At 37.8% G+C, this 22,988-nt stretch overlaps 1 protein-coding gene across 3 annotated transcripts in view; it reads left to right on the top strand.

Moving 5' to 3' along the window:
• The window catches only part of Ankrd28 (ankyrin repeat domain 28), a 159,809-nt gene that overhangs the window by 85,334 nt on the left and 51,487 nt on the right, over positions 1-22,988 (top strand). For all 3 annotated transcript variants that reach the window (XM_013022161.1, XM_013022160.1, XM_013022163.1), the window contains exons 4-6: positions 15,279-15,349; positions 19,049-19,249; positions 21,112-21,199. In XM_013022161.1, the coding sequence (XP_012877615.1) occupies positions 15,279-15,349; positions 19,049-19,249; positions 21,112-21,199 (360 nt within the window). The remainder of the gene's footprint in view (positions 1-15,278; positions 15,350-19,048; positions 19,250-21,111; positions 21,200-22,988) is intronic.

Here is a 22,988-nt window from a genome sequence, read left to right as displayed (position 1 = left end):
CAGCCCAGCACATACATTACATTTTTATAGTTTCTTATTTTTGATGTACAGTGACAGATGACTTGTGGTTGAAAGTTTCTCTACATTTTTTACATTAATAGTTTCTCATTTGTATGAGTTCTCTGATGTTGAGGTTTTTCTTCCAGTAAAAGGTTTTTCCACATACATTATACTATAGGGTTTCCCACCTGTGTGAGTTCTCTGATGTATAAGGAAGTGTGACTTGCTTGAAAGTTTTCCTGATCTTTACATTTATAAGCTTTATAAATTCTCTGATATACTAGGAGGGATGAGATACATTTGAAATTTTATACTTATTTGGGTGTATTTAACTTGTTAAAGAAATATTGTTTTCACAGTTTACCACTTGGGTAAATTCTCTGTATTTTGCAGTTTGATATCTTGCTAAAAAAAACCCACTTTTACCACATATAGTTTCTCCCATGGTTTCTCTGGTGAATTTAGTTTTGACTTCTGAAAAAATGATTTCTCAAGTTCACCACATCAGTAAGGCTTTCACCCCTTCCCCCCACATGCATTCTCTGAGATATTTTGAAAAATGCAATATCTTTGCCTTTGCTTTTTTGTCTGATGTGGGGCTTAAACTCAGGGCCTGTGCCTGAGATTTTTTTGCTCAAGGCTATTCCTCTACCACTTTAATCCACAGTGCTACTTCCAGTTTTCTGGTGGTTAATTGGAGATAAGAAGCTCACAGACTTTCCTGCCTGGGCTGGCTTTGAACTGCAATCCTCAGATTTCAGCCTCCTGAATAGCTAGGATTACATGTGTGAACCACCTGGGCTCATTGGGATGTAATTTCTTAATGAAGGTTGATTTAAAATTACCATTGTGACACATCTCTCCTTCAAGTTCATGTTTAGTGAGTATAGATGTTGTACAGAACATTTTTATCACATACTCAAAAACTTTCTCCCTCCTTTTCTTTTTGGGCAATAAAAGATACCTTATCAAAGGCTTTCTCATATTCACTGACTTCTTTGTGGAGGTATCATAAAATGTCTATGGGTCCACAAGCTTTCATACTGACGACTTTTTCCTGTCCATAATACTGAATTCGTGGTTGCTCACTTTGAATCTTCCTACTAAACTAAACTAAAAGGCTCAAAATGTCTGAGGAGGGCTTCCTGGTTACATTGAGACTTAAAAGGTTTCTCTCCAGCCTGCATCTCATAAAGCTCACAAAGGTAAAGCACATTATGCTATCCATTAAATCCCTTGGGACTCATTCCTTGAGATTTAATTTTCTGTGGCTTGAACTCCCATTAAATATTTTTCCAAACTCAACTCTTTCTTTAGTTGATAAGCTGCTATTGATAATTATAAGGTGCCACCAATGTCTCCTAATTTTCATTCAAGTCAATATTCTGGACACCTTGAATTTTGTTAGGCACAGTAAGATGCTCAGAATGTCTGAGGGCCTTCGAGTTCAAGTTCCTCTCCAGCTTTCATCTCACCAGACTCAGTAGAGAGATGCATCTTCTGCCATACATTAAGTGCCTTGGGCTTCATTTCTGAAGACTTTTTATTCTTTAAGATACACTGCAAGCATGATTTGGGCTCACATTAAATATGTTTCTGAATCTAACTTTTTCACTTGATGTGCTATTACCATAAACTTCTCTCTGATTTTCATGACTGGTCTCATTCAGGTCATTTTCTTTTTGGACATCTGGGTAGCTCCAGTTTGCCACTGCTTCTACTATCATGGCCCACAACTTTGCTTCAACCTGAAGATCATGTCAGGTTTGATAACACAATGACCCAAGGACACCAGGCCTTCTGTACTGTAGAACTCCAGCATCACATCCCTGTAGAGTTTCTCTGAGCATCATCTAAGTTTTCTACTCCTCCCAAGTGAAATCCACAGACACATCCTCAAATGACACAAGCCCCATATCTGGTTCCGCATTTCCCCGTGTACTCCTCATGACTCTTGAGAACTGATAGGCAACCAGTCAAACATGAGTAACTCATACATATCTACAACAGTCTCAAGATGACAAGCTTCACTCTAGCATCTTACTAGTTAGAGATAGGGGTCTTACAGATTTGTCTGCCTGGGGCTGGCTTCGAACTGTAGTCCTTAAATCTCATACTCCTTAGGATTTTGGATTGCAGAAATAAGCTACCACCACCAAACTTTCTTTGCAAAGGAACAACTTGTAAGTTGCTGTTGTTCTCAGAATAAAAAAAATTGTCTTACATTGGCTTAAAGGCTGTATTAACAACATTTCTCAACCCCAAATTTCTTCTGCTCTTTACCTTTTTTGTGGTTCTGTCTGACCTGCTGGTCGCCTTCCCTACACTTCTTAGCTTTAGACTTCCTTTGTCAGAAAGCCACATGACTGACTTCATTTCCTCACCTTGTGATTTTGCTAAAATGACACCTTGTTAAGTTCTCTGACTATTTCTACCAGCTTTACTATGCTTGTGTTTTTTCTCCTGGTGCTTTTTCATCATTGCCATTCTTTCCCTGCTAAAATGTAAACATGAAGATGGCAGAGAATTGCTCTACCTCCCTGGTATTCACACTACTAAAATAATAGTACTAATAAATAATAAAGTAATAAAAATAATAGAATAGTACTAGTACAGGGCTAAAAATGTAATAGATGCCAAATGAATGCAGATAGAAAGAAAGAAGACAAGTAATAATATAATATGTTTACTAACCTTTAGAATTAAAGTTAGTAAACCACTTCTAATAAAACTATGAGTGGTTTTATTATAAACCTAGTATAATCAACCAGTATAGCCTAAATTATAAATTCTGAGTTATGCCGGGCGCTGGTGGCTCACGCCTGTAATCCTAGCTACTCAGGAGGCTGAGATCTGAGGATCGCGGTTCAAAGCCAGCCCGAGCAAGGGAGACCATGAGACTCCTATCTCCAATAAACCACCAGAAAACTGGAAGTGGCGCTGTAGCTCAAGTGGTAGAGCGCTCGCCTTGAGCTGAAGAGCTGAGGGACAGCGCCCAGGCCCAGAGTTCAAGCCCCATGACCGACAAAAATAAATAAATAAAATAAATAAATAAATAAATTCTGAGTTATATAGTAGAAATAGATTACCAGAATAGCAAGGGGGAAAAAGATTGAATATTCTTTTTTTTAATTTTTTATTTTTATTGTTACTATAAAGGTGATGTATAGAGCCACACACCATCAACTCATACCTAATAATCCTACTACTCAGGAGACTAAGATCTGAGGATAGCAGTTCAAAGCCAGCCCAAGCATCAAAGTCTCCGTGAGATTCTTGTCTCCAGTTAACCACCAGAAAACTGGAAGTGGCTTTGTCACTCAAAGTGGTAGAGCACTAGCCTTGAGGAAATACACTCAAGGATAGCACCCAGGCCCTGAGTTAAAGCGCCATGACTGACCCTCCCCCCCCCCCAAAAAAAAAGTGATGTATAGAATAGTTACAATTACACAAGTCATTGTTACCTTCATCGCATATTCTTAGTCCTAAAATCTGAAATTTGAATGCTCCAAAAGGAAGCTTTTGAAAAAATTTAGGCTAGGGATTATGTCACATGCCTGTAAGCTAAGCTACATGGGAGGTAGAGGTAGGAGGATCATGATTCAAGGTCGGTCCCTGGCAAAAGTAAAAATATCCTGCTAGGATATGGAACCAACCCCAAAATCCCTCAGTAGATGGATGGATCAAGAAACTGTGACACTGACACACACACACACACACACACACACACGCACACACGCACGCACACACATGCACACACTGGAATTCTATGCCTCCATCAAAGAATGACACTGCCCCATTTGTTAGGAAATGAAAGACTTGGGAAAAATTATATTAAGTGAAGTAAATAGACCCAAAGAAACATAGGTCCCATGGTTTTCCTTATTTGCAATAACTAGTATATATCTAGGATAATCTTACCAGACAAGCCGAAAGGCCAAAAGCTATGTACATATGACCATAGAAGATGATGTTAATATGACCATAGAAGATGATGCTAAGCTAAATGAGCCCCATGATAGGGACACGAGAGGTTTTTTCTTTGTATATAATTTTTTTGTTTCTTTTGTATGTTCTTATCCCTATGGTATAACCTCTGCTATTTGATTCTGGTGCCCTGTATCTAGTATATACATTTTTTAAATTTGGGAATGAGAAGGGAAATAACAAAATGCTGAAACAAGTATACAGGTTGACCCATTGTAACAATGAGATGTACAAGACAAGACACTATGTTGAAAATGAACTTTACAATTTGGCAGGGAGTGGGAGTTGGGGAAGTGGGGAGGGAAGGGATAGTAGGGGAAAAACAAAGGAGGGGGTAACAATGCTCAATAGGAAGTGTACTCATTACCTTATTGATGTAACTGTAAACCCTCTATACAGTGTCTTTACAGTAAAAAAATGTTTAAGAATAATAATAAACTCCAAAAAAGGGGGAAAAATCCTATCTGAAAAATAAAATCAAAAAGGGCTGGAGTCTGAGAATCCCAGCTTAAAGCCAGCTTGGGCAGAAAAGTCTGTGAGACTATTCTCTTGAATTAACCTCTCAAAAACCGGAAGTGGAGCTATGACTCAAAACAGTCGTTCACTAGCCTTGAGCAAAAGAGCTCAGGAACAGCACCCAGGCCTAGAGTTCAAGCCCAACAACAAACCAAAAAATAAAAGGTGGTGGGGCAGTTTGGAGCATGGTTCAAGTATTACCTCAGTGTTTTACAATATAAATAGTTTTTGTCAGATTAGAAATGCTCATCCTATAAAGTCTCTGCAAATATTAATAATTTAAAATACTTTTGGTTCCAATCATTGATGCTCAGCCTACTTATACAAACAAGTTTAATCTGAAGTTTCAATAGTACAGCAGTCTATTCTTAGTTGTGGAGGTTATATTCTGAGAGCCTTTAGTGAATGCCTGAAACCACAAATAGTGCTGAGCTCTACATCTGTGAATGTCTCTTTTCCATCATTGTAGCAAATACCTGAGAGAAACAAAGGGAGTAATTACTTACTGTGACTCATAAAGTCCTTGACTCTGTTGATTCTGTGCCTGTAATATTGTAATGGTTGGAGCACATGCAGGTTTCCTCTATTGATATACTATAAGTAGTTGGGGTCGCTTGGCAGCCCTTTGGGTTAGTAGTAGACTTTTAGGCAGTGATCTACTAGTGATGGTCTGTTACACTTCTTCATCTTTACCCTTGTCAAAAATGAGGAAGTTGTTTGCCTGTCCCTTTATTGACTATCTCACTTTGTTTTCTTCCATGGTGAGTTTACTAGATAGTCCATGGTGATCCAAAAAATTACCAGGGACTTAAGAGCACATAGACATATACATGAATGTGCCCTTCTGTGAAGAAACTTCACTTAATTCTGTTGTTCCTCATTTTGATTGGTAGCAAATCTTTGTATTTTGGGTGTGACTTGTTGAATTGAAGATGACATCCGTCTTGTTTTATATTTTGATGAATTGTCTTAGAAAAACTCCTTTTATCTATATATGGTGCAACCTCAAGAATTGTGGACAGAGGAGTAATGTTTTTCACATGGTGCATGTAATCAAATAAGTGAATTACTTATTCTCATAGAATCTATAGTTAAGATAGTACCTACTTCAATTAACAATTGTTATTGAATGGGCTAAAATAATAGCAAGCAATGAGTACTCTGTGTCAACTACTATGCTAAAATTAGTCTTTAATCCTCAACTTTGAAAGTATTGTAGATAAGAAAACTAGTTACATACCTTTTACTTTGAGCTGAAAGTTGAAGCTTTCAGAAGTATACCATTGTAGATGAAATTGTACTGCTAATAAAAGGTAGAATCAGAAGTTTGACCTAACAATCTCTATGTTAGAATCAATGTTCATTCTGCTATTAACTGAATCTCCCTTTTCTGTATATTATACTGTATCTCCACCATAGCTTATCATTTTGTAAAATTTTCATTCACAGACACTGTCATTGAAGATTTTTTAAGGACTAAATTTTCTAGCTGTCCAGGAATAGATGTTTGGAAGCTGTAAATTTAATGCTTTCCTTCAAAATTATAGCAGACTTAGATTGCTTCCTGAATGTATTAGGTCACTAAATGACTGACCTATGAATGGCTTTAGTCAAAAATTCACTTGATTTTTGACCTTTTATAAACAGTAATTCTTAATAATGAAACAGGAATCTGATGATTCTAGCATCAGGAATTAGACTTAGTGTGGTTCCTTGAAAACCTATAACTGTAGTGTCATAATGTGGCTAGGGATACCTGGTACCACAAATGGGGTATTTAACTTTCTTATAGTTCTGGAGGCTAGAAGTCTGAGATCAAGGTGAGAGCAGTATTGTTTCCTTCTGAAGGCCATTTAGGGAAGGATCTGTCTATGCCTCTTTCCTTGGCTTATAAATTGCTGACTTCTTTGTTTTCACTGTGTCTAGATTTCTTGTTCTTATAAGGACATTAGACATACTAGAATTGAACCCACTCTATGACATTCTTTTGAGTTAATTACCTTAAAAGTAATTAATTTAAAGATCCTATCTCCAAATAAGGCCATATTTTGAGGTGCTGTTGAGTATTAGAACTTCTTTATCTGAATTAAGGAGGAGTTTTAATTTCATTCCACTGTAGCTTTGTCCATAATAACACTGTTAACTATAAAATAGCAGCTGTTGTTTTTTTCAGTTTTGTAGATGGACACGCAGAACTATATTTTGCTTGTTCTACTTCCAACCTCAAGACAGAATCAGAAAGTTTTAGCAGTGCTTTTGATAGGCAGCAAGGAAAGCGTTGTTTTTAGTTTGGGAACTGGGATGAAGATACTTGACTTTTGTTGGATGTGACTTAAACCCAAAACCGAAAACAATTCTTTGAAAGTACAAGTTTTAGCTGGGTGTCCATCGCTCATACTTGTAATCCTAGCTACTCAGGAGTCTGAGATCTGAGGATTGTAGTTTAAAGCCAGCCTGTTCAAGAAAGTCCATGAGACTCTTCAAGTAACTACTAAAAAGCTGGAAATGGTGCTGTGGATCAAAGTGGTAGAGCACTAGCCTTGAATACAAAAAAAAAAAAATCCCGACAGTGCCCAGGCAAAAGCTCAAGCCCCAGGATTGGTACCAAAAAAAAAAAAAGTAAAAAAAAATGATTAGTGAGACTTGTTATAATTCCTTAACATATATGTAAATAGAAATAATCTTAGTACTACCTACTACCCAAGTGCTTAGCCTAGTTCAGAGTCTGTCACACTTCTGTAAAAGGCTAGGTAGTATTTTTAGATACTATTTGCAAGCTCTGACAACTATGTAAAAGCTACATTCTTTTAATACCTACATGAATAAACACAGCTATGTTCTAATAAAAAAATTTACAAATTTGGAAGCTGGCAGCCTTTGGGCACTGATTATAAAAACTACTTCATCTGTATGGTATTAAAGCAGAGCAAGGTATCCATTCCAGCTATGACAGCTTGTAACTAACAAATTTATTTCTCTCACCGTTTTTTCAGGGGTGGGGGTTGGAGTATTACTGGTTCTGGGGCTTGAACTCAGAGCCTAGTTCTGTCCCTGAACTTTTTTTTTGCTCAAGGTAACACTCTACCACTTAAACTTTGGCTCTGTTTTGGTTTTCTTGGTGGTTAATGGAGGAGACAAGAGTCTTGCCTGAGCTGGCTTAGGACCATGATCCTCAGATCTCAGCCTTCTGAGTAGCTAGGAGTGCAGGTGTTAACCACCAGCACCCATCCTTCTCTCACTTCTGAAGTCTGGGTTCATAATAACCAGTAAACTTGGTAATTGGGCAGTATGAAATTTACTGGGTGCCAGTGGTTCACACCTATAATCTTAGCTATTTGGGAGATCTGAGATCATAGCTCAAAGTTAGCTGAGGCAAATCCAAAAGATTCCAGTTAATCAGCAAAAAGCTAGAAATGGAGTTGTGGCTCAAGTGTCAGAGTGCCAGCTTTGAGCAAAAAAGCCAAGTGAAAGGACATAGCTTTGAGTTCAAGTCCCAGCACCGGCACCAAAAATTAAAATAAGAAGGGAAGGGCTGGGAATGTAGCTTAGTGGTAGAGTACTTGCCTAGCATGAAGCCCTGGGTTCAATTCCTCAGTACCACATAAAGAAAAAAAGCCAGATGTGACACTGTGGCTCAAGTGGTAGAGTTCTAGCCTTGAGCAAAAGAAGCTCAGAGAAAGTGCCCAGGCCCTGAGTTCAAGACCCAGGACTGGCCAAAAAAGGGGGAGGGGATTTTTATTCTGCGAACTTGAAAAGAAGATAGAATGATAATGAATCTGTTTTGAGCAATACTTGGTGACTGAATAGGGACAGAAGGAATAATTAGCTGTCTTTAAGAATGAGACCTGAAGTTAACAGAATATCCTAATAGGAGTTAATAGAATACCCTAATAGAGGTTTCTGACTATAGAAATCTCTTCACATAAATGGTTTCTATTTAAACCACCGTAGAAGGCAGGACAGGCAGGACACAATTAACAAAATGAATGTCTAGGCTCCAAGTGCAGACGTCTCTAAAAGTTGTAATGCTGTGTGAAACCCAAAATAGAATGAGTAAATCCTTTTTATTTTTTTAAATTACTTTATTGCTATCATCCAGCTGCTAGATATTCTAGAGATTTCATGTCAAGTAACTTTTTCTTAAAACAACAACAATAACAAACAATAACAAAGTGCTGTTAACCATGCCTGGAATGCCACTACTTGGGAGGAAGAGGTGAGAAAATCTCCAGATTGAGGCTAGACTGGACCTACCCCCAAACAAAAACCACCACCAAAACAAAATAAAAAGCCATTGTTTCATAGTATACTTTTATATGAGTGGATTATTCAATGTAATGTTGGGTGAGATGAAGCTGATAAGATGAAATTTCTGCATAACTTAACCATGGGGACAGACTTATTTAAGGTGATTCTGCAGTTGTTTTTCATTTAATAAAATGTTATTTAATAAATCAAATTACATCTCCAACCTAGAAAGGTTAATGTCAAATTTAGATATTTAAGGGTAAGAAAAGGCTTTGGTTACTTTGTTAAGGAAAAGATTTAGTTGATACACATGAACTTTGGGTGGGGAAAGTATGTAGGATGTTATTGATTTATAATAGTTATCAGTAATATTCTTAAATACTCCCTACTTGATAGTGAGGACTGAATTCAAGGCCTCATGCTTCCTAGATTAGCACTCTACTGTCTATCTCTTTTGCTTTTTTTTTTCTCCCCTTCCCTGTTATGGAGTTTAACCTCAGGGACTGGGTGCTGTCTCTGAGCTTTTTTGCTCAAGGCTACCACCACTTTGAGCCACAACTCTACTTCCAGCTTTTTCAGTGATTATTTGGAGATAAGATTCTTACAGACCTTCCTGCCCATGCTGGCTTTGAACTGTGATCCTCACATCTGAGTAAGGTAATGAGTACATTTCCTATGGAGCATTGTTACCCCCTCCTTTCTTTTTCCCTATTATCCTTTCTCTCCCCACTTTCCCAGCTCCATCTCCACACACACATACACATAAGTTGTAAAGTTCATTTTCAACATAGTATCTTATACATCTCATTGTTACAATGGGTCAACCTGAATCCTTGTTTTTCAGCATTTTGTTATTTCCTTCCCCTCCTCAAATTAGAAAAATGTGTATACTAGATGCAGGGCACCAGAATCAAATACAGTGACAACAGGGATTATACCATAGGGGGAAGAATATACAAAAGAAACAAAATCACATAGTACATTAAAAATAACAGCGACAAAGCATATTATTTTTATAGCAATTACTTGTATCCTCACAGAGCCTTAAAAAAATCATTATCTTTAAGTAGTTATACAAAGGAGATGCCATTTAACAAAGCATTTTTGTGAATACAATGCATTTTGATCAGTGTCACCCCTTTCAACATTCTCATCCCCGTTTCCCACCCATTCCTTTACTTTTCTAAATTTTGTGGTATGTGCAATGAATTTTTTTTTTTTTGTCAGTCATGTCGGTCACGGGGCTTGAACTCTGGGCCTGAGCACTGTCCCACAGCCCTTCAGCTCAACCTAGCACTCTACCACTTGACCTATAGCGCCACTTCCGGTTTTCTGGTAGTTTATTGGAGATAAGAGTTTCACAGACTTTCTTGCCTGGACTGGCTTTGAACCGTGAGCCTCAGATCTCAGCCTCTTGAGTAGCTAGGATTACAGGCGTGAGCCCACAGCTCCCAGCTTGTGCAATGAATTCTCTCTTTTTTTGGGGGGAGGGTCCAGTCATGGGGCTTGAACTCTGGGCCTGGGTGCTGTCCCTCAGCTCTTCAGCTCAAGGCTAGTACTCTACCACTTGAGCCACACCACTTCCAGCTTTTTTCTTTTTGCTTATGTGGTGCTGAGGAATCGAACCCAGGGCCTCATGCATGCAAGGCAAGTGCTCTACCATTGAGCCACCATCCCAGCCCATTGTGCAATGAATTCTTGACTGCATTCTCCCTACTTCTCCCTTGATGTGTCTACCCTCCTCCCCTGGATCTCATCCCCCTCCTCTTTCATGTACCCATTTCTCTGTGCTGATTTTGTTGGGCTTTGACCTAGTCTTCTTAAAGCATTATACATTTGAGCTCTCCATAGAGTCTATTATACTTCATTCATTTGTAACACTTGCATACTACCCAACGTGTTTTCTTGCAGATTTATAGGTGCATTCTCTTTACCACAAATGAGGGAAACTGTGCTACCTTTGTTTCTCTGAGTCTGGCTTACTTCACTTAATATAATGTTTTCCAAGTCCTTTCATTTTTTTACAAATGGCATAGTATTATTCTGCTGGATGAGTAAAATTACATTATGTACATGTACCACATTTTCTTGATCCATTTGTCCATTGAGGGGTATCTAGGCTGATTCTGTATCTTGGCTATGTTGAATAATGCTGTAGTGCACATGGTTGTGCTAGCGGCTTTATTGTAACCTTGTTCTATTGAATAAGTGCCCAGGAATAGAATTACTGTGTCTGAGTCAGAAAAACAGGCCCATCACAAGTACAAAATTGAATTGGCAATAAAAGACCTCCCTTCCAAGAAAAGGCCAGGACCTGATGGCTTCCCAGCCAAATTCTGTAAGACCTTTAGAGGAAAACTAATACCAGTGGTCCTCAAACTCTTCAATTAAGTAGAAAGTGAGGGATTGCCACCACATTTATCCCAAAACCAGATAAGGACACATCAAGAAAAGAGAATTATAGACTTATCTCCTTAAAGAATATAGATGCAAAACTTCTCAGCACAATATTGGTCAACTGAATCCAACAACAAATCAAAGAAATCATGGTATGGTTAAACAGGATTTATCCCAGGAATGAAAAGCTGGGGAGTTTCTTTTGTTTGTTTTCTTGTTGTTGTTTTTTTTTTTTTTTGCCACTTCTAGGGTTTGATCCCAGGGCTTGGGTACTGTCCCTGAGCTGTTTTTGCTCAACGATAGTGCTCTACCACTTGGCCTATACCTTCACTTCCTTGGGGTGGGGGTGGGGCGGGATTGGGAGGGGTTGATGATTTTATTCATAAGAATCTTAAATCCTTTCCTGCCCAGGCTGGCTTTGAACTCTGATTTTCAGATCTCAGTCTCCTGAGTAGCTAGGATTAAAGGCATGAGCCACTGGTGCCCAGTGTAAAGCTGGTTTAACATACGTAAATCAATAAATGTAATATAACACATTAACAGAAACAAGGACAAGAACTAACACGATCATCTCAGTAAATAGAGAAAAAGCTGTTGACAAGATCCAACACTCCTTTATGATAAAAGCTCTGGAAAATCTGGGAATATATGGAACATTCCTCAGTATAACAAAGACTTATATATGACAAACCAACAGCCAACTTTATACTTAATGGTGAAAATCTAAAACCATTTTCCCTAAAATTAGGAATGAGACAAAGATGTCCACTCACTCTGCTCATCTTCATTATAGTGCTAGAATTCATAGCAAGAGCAATAAGGCAAGAGAAAAACATAAAGGTGATCCAAATAAGGAGGTAAGAAGCAAAATACTCCCTTTTTGCAGATGACATGATTCTGTACATAAAGGACCCTATAGACTCCTCTCCCAAGCAACTAGAGCTGATTTAAGACTGGCAAAGTAACAGGGTATAAAATCAACCCATAAAACTGTTAGCTTTTCTATATGCCAACAATGAAAAGGAGACTGAAATCAGGAAAGCCCAAACAATGACAACAAAAAATGATTTGGAGGGCTGGGAAGGTGGCTCAGTGGTAGAGCGCTTGCCTTGCATGCATGAGGCCCTGGGTTTGATTCCTCAGCACCACATAAGAAAAAAGCCGGAAGTGGCGCTGTGTCTCAAGTGGCAGAGTGCTAGCCTTGAGCTGAAGAGCTGAGGGACAGTGCCCAGGCCCAGAGGTCAGGCCCTATGAGCGGACCCCACAAAAAAAAAAAAAAGATTTGGAGTGGCCTCAAAACTGTTTTTTAAGCAACCATATTTTATTTTTTTCAATTAATATTTTATTTTTTTGGGGGGGGTCCGGTCATGGGGCCTGAACTCTGGGGCCTGGGCGCTGTCCCTCAGCTCTTCAGCTCAAGGCTAGCACTCTGCCACTTGAGCCACAGCGCCACTTCCGGCTTTTTTCTTATGTGGTACTGAGGAATCAAACCCAGGGCCTCATGCATGCAAGGCAAGTGCTCTACCACTGAGCCACCTTCCCAGCCCCTCAATTAATATTTTAAAACAGACTTTTGAAAGGCCCTTATGAGACCTCATTCTTTACCTTTGTTAATGTAGGATAGTTTCTTCTAGGTGTCTATCCATACTCCTCTGTGTAATAGATACATAAGTATAAAAATGTAGGAAAGGGCATAGGTATTAGAACCATTCCATTTCTTAAATAAGAGAATGATCCTAGTTTCTGTATTGGTCTTTACTTTTTCTAGAGATTCAGCCTTCCAAAAAGTGAGAAGTTAACATCTTTCTACTATCTACATTTTGCCTTGTACCTAAAACTTTAAAATAATCGGGCTGTTATAACTAGGCTTTTTCTTCACCATGCCTAGCAGGTAGTTGCCAGACATTTATTACATGAGTATGTATTTGTCTGTGGTGTGGCTCATGAGACATTGAATAAGATTCCTAACAACAAAAAATAAAATTTAAGGGATGGGAACTGGGGCCTAGTTGGCAGAGTGCTTGCCTAGCATGCACAAAGCCAGAAAACAGGAAAAAAAAAAAAAAAGGAAACAGAAAAAGCCAGAAGTGGCTCTGTGGCTTAAGTGGTAGAGAGCTAGCCTTGAGCAAAAAGAAGCTTGGGGATGGTGCTCAGGCCCTGGGTTCAAGCCCCAGGACTGTCAAAATAAAATTTTAAGCCAAGTTCCAGTGACTCACATTGTAGTCCTAGCTACTTGAAAGGTAGATATTGACTGGGAAGATCACGGTTTGAATCCAGTTCAAGCAAAAGGTTAGTGAGATTACATTCCAACCAGTAAATGGGACAGTGGTGCACACCTGTCATCCTAGTTGTATGAGAGTCTAGGAGGCTAAGATGAGGTGTTAGGCTAGCCCCAGCAAAAATGTTTAAAAAAACCTATTAACAGAAAAGGCTGGATGTTGCAGGGTAGACCTGTCTTCCCAGTGCTGTCTAGCTAAGCAATGAGTTTAAAGCTTACCCAGTTCAAACCCTACTACAACCCCCCCGCAAAAAAAAAATGTAGAGCTGGGTATTAGTTGATACACAGCTTATAATGAGGTCAACTTGTAATATATAACAAGACCCTGTCTTGGTGGCGGGGGAGGAGGGGTGGGGGGGGTGATAAGTAAATATTTCTCTGGCTGGTTCTTTTTGGCCGGGCCCTTTCCTTCTCTTTCTTCCGAGTTGTTGAAAGTGTTTCTATTCACTCTTATTTTTTCAGTGTTCTCACTGTCATTGCCACAAGAACTCAACTACTCAGAATTTTAACTGCTTCATTTGTAGACATTTTATTTTATTTTTTCATATTCAAAGTTTTTAAATGTGTTCCGGATATATTGTTCTTTGTGTACTATATTTTATGTTGATCTTTGTACTGAGTTTTTATAAAAAGAGATATATAAGATGATTTATAGGACAGGACCTGTCCGCCAAATTCAGGAGCCAGTACTGGTTTCTTCTTTATTTAATAACAGAATGATCCTGTTTTGTGCCATTTCTATTTCCTTGATTTCTACCCTGATTATGTAATACATTTCTTGTGTTACTAAGTGTATTTGCATTTAGTTATTTTAAGATTTTTTTATCTGTCAAGTTTTTATTTTTTGTTGGTACTAGGGTATAAATTTCAGGCCTCAGGCTGGCTCAGCTTGCTTATTCAACTGGTGCTTTAGCACTTGCACCACAAATCCAGCCCAGCTTTTTACTGGTTCTTTTAGAGATAATAATCTTGCAAACTTTCCTTCTCCTACTAGTTTTGTGATTCTTGTTTGAATTTCAGCCTCCAGAGTAACTGGAATTACAAGCCACTAGCTGCTGAACCACCAACATTCAGTGATAATGATTTTGAAGTAATTACATATACTTGAATTTTAAAAGTTCCTTCTTTAAATCTTGAATGTAACCAAGAAAGATATGTAGGTTCATCCATTTCTCAACATTTATCCTAAGTTGATACCATTGTGTCCGTTTTCTACAACTCTATAGTATTAAGTGTTTTTAATTATAGCTATAGAACTATTTTGGCATTATATTACTTCATTGCATGCTCATTCATTAATAAAGAAATACCTGTCAGGAGACTGAGATCTAATTATCTCAGTTAAAAGCCACCCCAGGCAGAAAAGTTCACGAGACTCTTACCTCCACTAAAAATCTGTAGATGGAGATATTTTGCAAGTTATTAAGTGCCAGCCTTGAACAGGAAAGGAAAGAAAAATTACAGGCACCAAAAGAAAAATGTAATAAAGACTTCTAAATAATCTACAATTTATCTTTGAGTAGTTTTGTGTTTACTTAACTATTTTAACCCTTATTATAAAGTGGGGTATGATTTTTACCTTGATTACGCTCTGTATAAAGGTGGCTTTTCTACCTTAAATATAAGGTGATATTTTATAGTTAATAAAAAGAGCTAAATCTTATTGGACAATTACATCAATTTAAAAGGATAATTTTGTTTGATAACTTAAGTGTAATTTATTGGCAAAAAGCATAAATTATTTTTCAGTTGTTAATCCAATTTGGTCCACATATAAATTAGTACTTCAAAAGATTTATTAAAATATTTTATGTAAAATATTTCAATTTTATTTTCTTTCTTTTTGTTGCAGGAGCTAGAGTTAATGCCAAAGACAGCAAATGGTTGACACCTTTACACAGAGCAGTTGCATCTTGTAGTGAGGTATGACATTTCTTATAGTAAATTTATTGCATATAAAAAATAAGAGAATAGCTTTTGTGAGTCCAAATTTAAATTCTGTATTTTCAGAAGAAGAAAACATTCTTGAAATACTTAGATATTTCATTTCAGAATTTGTATAAACAAGGTCATTGTAACTGTCTCATTTCGTCTGAAGAATCTCTTGAAGAGTATGAAGTAAATGACAGTAGAAACCCTTATTTCCATCCCTTTATATGAGAAATTATTCTTCTTACAGTTTTCAGTGAGGCTTTCTCTATTGGTTCTTACTAGCTAACTGCCAAGGTTCTGATGATTGTCATCAAGTCATCATCTTATTTTAAAATAACATTTTAAAATAGTTGAAAACAAGTTTCAAAAATATTGCTTCTTTTAGCAGTTGGATATGTAAAACTTATTTACAGCCCTGTATGTATTTGTTCAACTGGCATTTTTAGAGAACACTCATTATTTGCAAAATATTTTTTATGTCTCATGGTCCTCATGATATCTTTTATTAGTGATAGGTATTTTGAAGCAACTAGAAACCACTTACTGTTAAACAATGATGGATGAAACTCCTGGATTGTCTTTTTCTGTCATTCTGCTGCTTTGTAAAGTACATTATTAAGCATACACCTTTCACCTAACTCTACAAAATAATGGGTTTCTTTTTTTCTTTCTTTCTTTTTTTTTTTTTTGTCAGTATTGGGGCCAGAACTCGGCCTGGGCACTGTCCCTCAGCTCTTCAGCTCAAGGCTAGCACTCTAGCCACAGTGCCCCTTCTAGCTTTTTCTGCTTATGTGGTGCTGAGGAATCAAACCCAGGGCCTCATGCATGCAGGGCAACTGAGCCACCTTCCTAGCCCCAAGGTTTCTTGATTTTTAAAATGGTTTGTTTGTTTAGGGTACTGGTCCTGGAGCTTGATCTCAGAGCCTGGCTTCTGTCTCTGAGCTTCTTTTTGCTCAAGGCTAGCCTTCTACCACTTGAACCACAGCCCCACTTCCAGCTTTTTGGTAGTCCATTTGAGATCAGAGTCTCACAGACTTTCCTGCCCAGGCTGGCATCAAACTATGATGTCCTTGTGAAAATTTAGAAAATAGACTGCAGTTACTCTGTATAGGTTTTATGTCTTTCACACTATCTCAGTGTAATCTAAAACTTATTTCAAATTTGGCCTTTGAAAAGTTCATCTCCTTACATACCCCTCTGGGGTCATGGATGTTTTCTGTTAAAGAAAATAAGGAGTAGGGAGCCAGTGGCTAATACCTATAATCCTAGCTACTCAGAAGGCTGAGATATGAGGATTCCATTCAAAGCTAGCCTGGGCAGGAAGTCGTGAGACTTTTATCTCCAGTTAACCACCAGAAAACCGGAAGTGGCAAGTGGCCCTGTGGCTCAAGTGGTAGACCCTAGCCTTGAGCTGAAGAGCTGAGGGACAGCGTCCAGGCCCACAACCAACCAAAAACAAAAAGAAAAGGATTGCTCCCTTTGTCTTCATGATGAATCAGTTTTAATAAAAACAAGTGGTGGGATTAATTTAGAAAACCTTGAGTACATTTTCTATCAGTTGTGGTAGAATCAAGGGATATCTCAAATAGTGTAATTCCTTAGAGAGGCAAAATCAAAGTTCAGTAAACTAAGCCATCAGGAAGTAGGTACTCAAAAGGAGGGGGATTAGGAGGAGGAGTCAAGGGGAAAAAGGCTGATGATTGAAGAGAAGAGGAAAGAAATACAAATAAGAATCCAAGGTATATCTTACAAAATTAAGAGTGAAGAAGTGGAAGGAGTGAGGTAAGGGAAGGATGGGCAAGAATGTTGAAAGGGGCAACATTGATCAAGATATATTGTATTCAAGCTAAGCACCGGTGGCTCATGCCTGTAATCCTAACTACTCAGGAGGCTGAGATCTGAGGATCACAGTTCAAAGCTAGCCTGGGCAGAAAAGTCCCTGTGAGAGTCTTATTTTCAATTAACCACTCAAAAACTGGAAGTGGAGCTGTGGCACAAAAGTGGTACAGAACTAGCCATGAGCAAAAGAGTTCAGAGACAGTTCCTAGGCCCTGATTTCAAGCCCCACAACTGACAAAAAAAAAAGGATATATTTATATCTGCTTTGTTAAATGGCAACTCCCTTGTACAACTTCTTAAGATTTTTTAAAAGTTAAAAATAACACCAGTGATGATAAAAAAAAATATGTTTAGTATTGTTTTTCTCCTGTAGAGTTTGTGCAAATACCTGTGCTTTCTTAATAAAACATACACACATTTGTGTGTGTTCTGTCTTTTCTGCTTGTCTGGCTCTGAACTGCAGTCTTCTAGATCTCAGCTTCCTGGGTAGCTAAATGTTATAGGCATGAACCACCACGGCCATCTGTTGTTTCTGAGGGGTTTTTGTTTTGTTTTGTTTACCTAGGAATAAGCTGCTGTGAGCATTCATGGAGAGATCTGTTTTTATTTCTCTTGAGTAAATACCTAGAGTGGAATTATGAAGGCCTAGACCTCCACATATCTTTAATTGACTAAACTGACTTCTTTTCCTCCTCCTTTCACCACCCTGTTAACTCCTTGTACTCTTTCCCATATATCAGACAGTTGTGATTACTTTTTGTTTTAAAGGCTTGACATGCTTTAATGATTTAGGAGTATTTGGTTACTATTTTTTGATATTTTACATATTTGTAACTAGTAGTTTGTAACACTCTAAATATATGTTAGTTCATTGTACCTTATAGTAAACTTGAGAAAAGCAAGCAGCATCTCTTCTCCCTGGCCTTACAGATTATAAAAATCCACAAGGGTCAGTTTTACCAGATTTGAATAGCATGCTTTGTAAACAAGAAAATTTGACAGTAGAGTTCTGTTCTGGTCTTTTTTATTTTCATATGTAGCTTGTCATTATCTACCAAAGATAAAATTATGTTCAATGTACAGAGAAAAATTTTTGCTAGATTCTATTTGTGATATTGCTTAATGGTGGTGATGTACTAAATTCTTGGGATCCTGCCATTAGTTCAATTTACAACTATGGTGTTGAGAGGTTTTCTTCACTTCTGATATATATATCACATTGTTCACTAAACTCTTGCCTTAACTCTAGTATTTCAACGAAAAACTGTGTATTTCTTTTTACTTTTACATGTCCCATTTTAAAGCAGCAGGTCTCCTTAAATATGTTCAACATACAAGTATTTTAGACCTGTGCTTGCCAAGGCAGGTGCTTTACTACTTGAACCACAGCCCCATTCTAATTTCTGTATTTTGGATAGGGAGAGAATGTTTCAGGATTATACATCTATTTCTGTCTATGAGTAGTTTTTTGTTGTCGTTGTTTTAATTTTTGGTTGGTCGTGGGTCTTGAACTCTGGGCCTGGGTGCTGTCCCTCAGCTCTTGCTCAAGGCTAGGGCTCTACCACTTGAGTCACAGTGCCACTTCTGGTTTTCTGGTAGTTAATTGGAGATAAGAGTCTCACAGACTTTCTTCTCTGGGCTGGCTTTGAACTTTGAGTCTCAGATCTCAGCCTCCTGAATAGCTAAGATTACAGGCATGAGCCACCGGTGCCCAGCTTATGAGTAGTTTTTTAATTAAAAATATTTTGTTTTCTTTAATGAATTCCTTTTTTTTCCTTTATATAACCATTTTTGTAAATAACTTCCAAAGCCATTTACTCACTTGTCTTTTATTTATCTTGGATATTTTAGGAAGCAGTTCAGGTACTTTTGAAGCATTCTGCAGATGTGAATGCTCGAGACAAGAATTGGCAAACTCCTTTACACATAGCTGCGGCTAATAAAGCTGTGAAGTGTGCAGAAGCTTTGGTGCCTCTCCTGAGCAATGTAAATGTATCTGACCGAGCAGGAAGAACTGCATTACATCATGCTGCTTTCAGTGGACATGCAGAGGTGGGTGCATTCAGTTACACAGAGTTTACCTTCCTTACCACCCCTGCTTATTAATGAGCTTGCCTTTTTTGACCATTCACTCTATAATGAAAGCAAACAAAACTATCTTGCTTATTTTCATCAAATTTTGCCTTTAATGAGCCATCAATATTTTTTCCCGACAAGTCTTTCAAACTTAGAGATATGTTTAGTACATTCTGATTATACCCTTGAATTCTAGAGTAAACATAGAATGATGAAAATTTTATCCAACTATAAGCAACATGAAAGGGATATTATATCACTGAAAAAAAATCTAGGGAGAAAGCAGTTTTACTATTCTCTTGAAAGGATAGCAAAGAAAGGCAGTTTAGAAATAATTTGCTTGTGTTATATATTTGGCAGTATGAAATTTGGGCTTGTACCTGCATTTTGAGCCTGATCTCTGGCCCCTTTTGCTTTTGGATTATTTTTTAGATAGAGTCTTGGGATGTTTGTCTGTTTTGCTTGTCTGGTTTTGCCCATGGTTCATATGGATCATTATCTTCTTGCATATATCTGGAACCATAGATGTGTGTCATGAAGCCCATCATTTTGGTTGAGAAGGAAGTCTCTATTTAATTTTTTACCTAGGCTGGCTTTGAGCTAGTCTTCCCAATCTCTTCCACCCAAATAGCTGGGATTATAAACATGAGCCATCACATTTGACTAAAAAATACACTTTCATACAGTTTATTACAATCAACATTTAGCAGAACTCTTTGATGACAGATTGATCAAAAAAAAAATTGAGTTATCTTTCAAAGTATCACTTCTACTAGTTGAATTAGACAAAGTTAGATGAACATTTGAGGCTAACTTGTCCAGTATTTCTGTTGTTGTTATTGGGAGGTTGTTTTGTTAGTTTGTTTTTGTTTTGTTTTGTTTTGTTTTTGGGTTTGGTCGTGGAGCCTGAACTCTGGGCCTGGGCGCTGTCCCTCAGCTCTTCAGTTTAAGGCTAGCACTCTACCACTTGAGCCACAGCACAACTTCCGGCTTTTTTCTTTTTTGCTTATGTGGTGCTGTGGAATCGAACTCAGGGCCTCATGCATGCAAGGCAAGCGCTCTACCACTGAGCCACCTTCCCAGCCCCTGTTTTATTAGTTTTTGAGGAGAGATTTTTCCCATGTTCATCTCAAAACCAGGGTCATGTTACCCTCAGCCCACTAAATAGCTAAGACTACAGGTATTCCCCTCAGTAATTGACTCCTAGTCCTTTTTTCTTACAAACATAGAATTGCAAAGAGATAGGTAACATTCTTAGCACAGAGCTAATGGCCTTAGTGTTCTTTTCATGGTACTACTCTGATTTTCCAGTGTGAGAATCCTTGTCTAACTGTAGTTAATGTCACAAGATGAAGTCTGCAGTGTCCTTCAACAGAGAAAGAATTGTAAATACAATTAGATATAATTATTATTATTGGTATTGGTACATTATGCAGTTAGTAGGTTATGCAGCAACCTTCAGCCTTAACCATATTGTAAAGACTACATTTGTGCTTGAATTAAATTTAAGAAATTTCTGGGATGAGATTGGACTTTGCATTCTAATAGTACTTTGGGCTATGAGTAAGAATAAAACCTGTTTAAATATTATCCTTTAGATGTCCAGATGTATACTTAGTTTCCATAAGTACCAGGATACAGAGTAGTAATTGAAAAGATACTGTTGTCTGACTTCAACCCATACAGGTGAACCCTTTTTATCCTTTTTCAATATTTTATCCTGTTACTATTTCTACTAATGTAAAAATTAAATACCAGAGAAACTGCTATGAGTACCCAAGGCATATCTATGAAGTTCTGCTTCTGAATTTCTGTGAAACTATTTACTTTTATTACAGATGGTCAAACTGCTCTTATCCAGAGGTGCCAATATTAATGCTTTTGACAAGAAAGATAGGCGTGCTATCCATTGGGCGGCATATATGGGTATGTGATTTTTAAATTTACTTTTTAACATCTGTATTTAAGAAAAGCTGTACATTTTAGTTCTTACCAGTTGCATAACATTTCTTGCAGTGTAGTGAAAAATTACTGTATTTGAGTTGACTGATCTGTGGAACCAGCTTGGGAATTGGAGGTTTTCTATGACAAAAATACACTGGATCCACTTTATCTAAAAGCTGGTATTGCTTTTTTTTTTAAAATATCTTTAAGTAGAAAATTTATTATCTTTAGGTAGTTGTACAAAGCTTCTTAGGAATACAGTGATCAGTGACAACCCCCTTCAACATTCTTACCCCCTAAAACCCATTCCTTCCATTACTTTATAAATTTTGTGGTATGTACAATGCATAATCACCTTTTTTTCTCTTCTTTAGTATACCCTCTCCCCTTGGTCCTACCCCCTCTCCTCTTGCATACACCCATTTCTGGTGCTGATTTTGTTGAGCTTTGACCTAGATTATACTATTTGGGTTCTCTATAGTCTGTTACACTTAAAGAGATACCTCAGACTTGGCACTTTGATGTTTAATTTAGGATCAGAAGTTCCTAAAAGTGGGGCTGGGAAGGTGGCTCAGTGGTAGAGCGCTTGCCTTGCATGCCTGAGGCCCTGGGTTCGATTCCTCAGCACCATATAAGCAAAAAGAAAAAAAGCCAGAAGTGGCGCTGTGGCTCAAGTGGTAGAACGCTAACCTTGAGCTGAAGAGCTAAGGGACAGCGCCCAGGCCCAGAGTTCAGGCCCCACGACCGGACCCAAAAATAAATAAATAAAAGAATTTCCTAAATGTGTCCATTCTCATAGCCATCCTGTTTTTATTGGAATGTTGAGATAAAATAATAAGGATGTATTAATAAGCCTGTTATTTTGAATGCTACATTAAACCTGCATCATGTTTGCCTTCAGTTACAGTAGAAATTTGAAAGAAACTGAATTTTAAAGGCATCTTTGCTGTATTAGGTGTTTTTGAAAAATCTTATGATTGTACTTGAAAACTAATGTAACTTCTGAGAAAAATGGGCCTAGGATACACACCTAAAAACCTGTCTTTGTGATCAGAACATTAACAAAACCATTCATTGGTGCTCATGATAACTTGGTGAGCCAGAGAGGCAAATCAAAGTCTGTGTTAGAAAATGTTAAAGTATACAAAAACAGTAGCATAGAAATATTCTTTGCAAGCCAGGCACCGTGGCTCATGACTATAATCCTAGATATTCAGGATGCAGAGACATGCAGAATTGAAGTTGAAAGCCAGTGTGGTCAGAAAAGTTCATGAGAATTTTATTTATTTATTTATTTATTTTTGGTCGGTCATAGGGCTTGAACTCTGGGCTTGGGTGCTCTCCCTGCACTCTTCAGCTCAAGGCGAGCACTCTACCGCTTGAGCCACAGCGCCACTTTCGGTTTTCAAGTGGTTTATTAGAGATGAGTCTCATGGACTTTCCTGCCCAGGCTGGCTTTGAACCACAATCCTCAGATATCAGCTTCCTGAGTAGCTAGGATTATAGGAATGAGCCACTGGACACCCAGAAGTTCATGGGATTTTTTTATTTCCAGTTAACCAGCAAAAAACCAGCTCAAGAGGTAGAATACTGGCTGTGAGGGGAGAAAGGTCAGTAAGAGTACAGAGCCCTGAGTTCAAGCCCCAGCACTAGCACAGTAAACCAAAACTAAATACTTTATTGTACAAAGATCGTATAGATGAAAATAATAAACAAGGAGGAAATAGGTTCTGCCATGGCTTTTTTTTTTTTTTTTTTTTTTTTTTTTTTT

Source organism: Dipodomys ordii, unplaced genomic scaffold (assembly GCF_000151885.1).
Source record: "Dipodomys ordii isolate 6190 unplaced genomic scaffold, Dord_2.0 Scaffold60, whole genome shotgun sequence".
Lineage (NCBI taxonomy): Eukaryota > Metazoa > Chordata > Mammalia > Rodentia > Heteromyidae > Dipodomys > Dipodomys ordii.
This window is presented reverse-complemented; position numbering and strand designations above follow the sequence as displayed.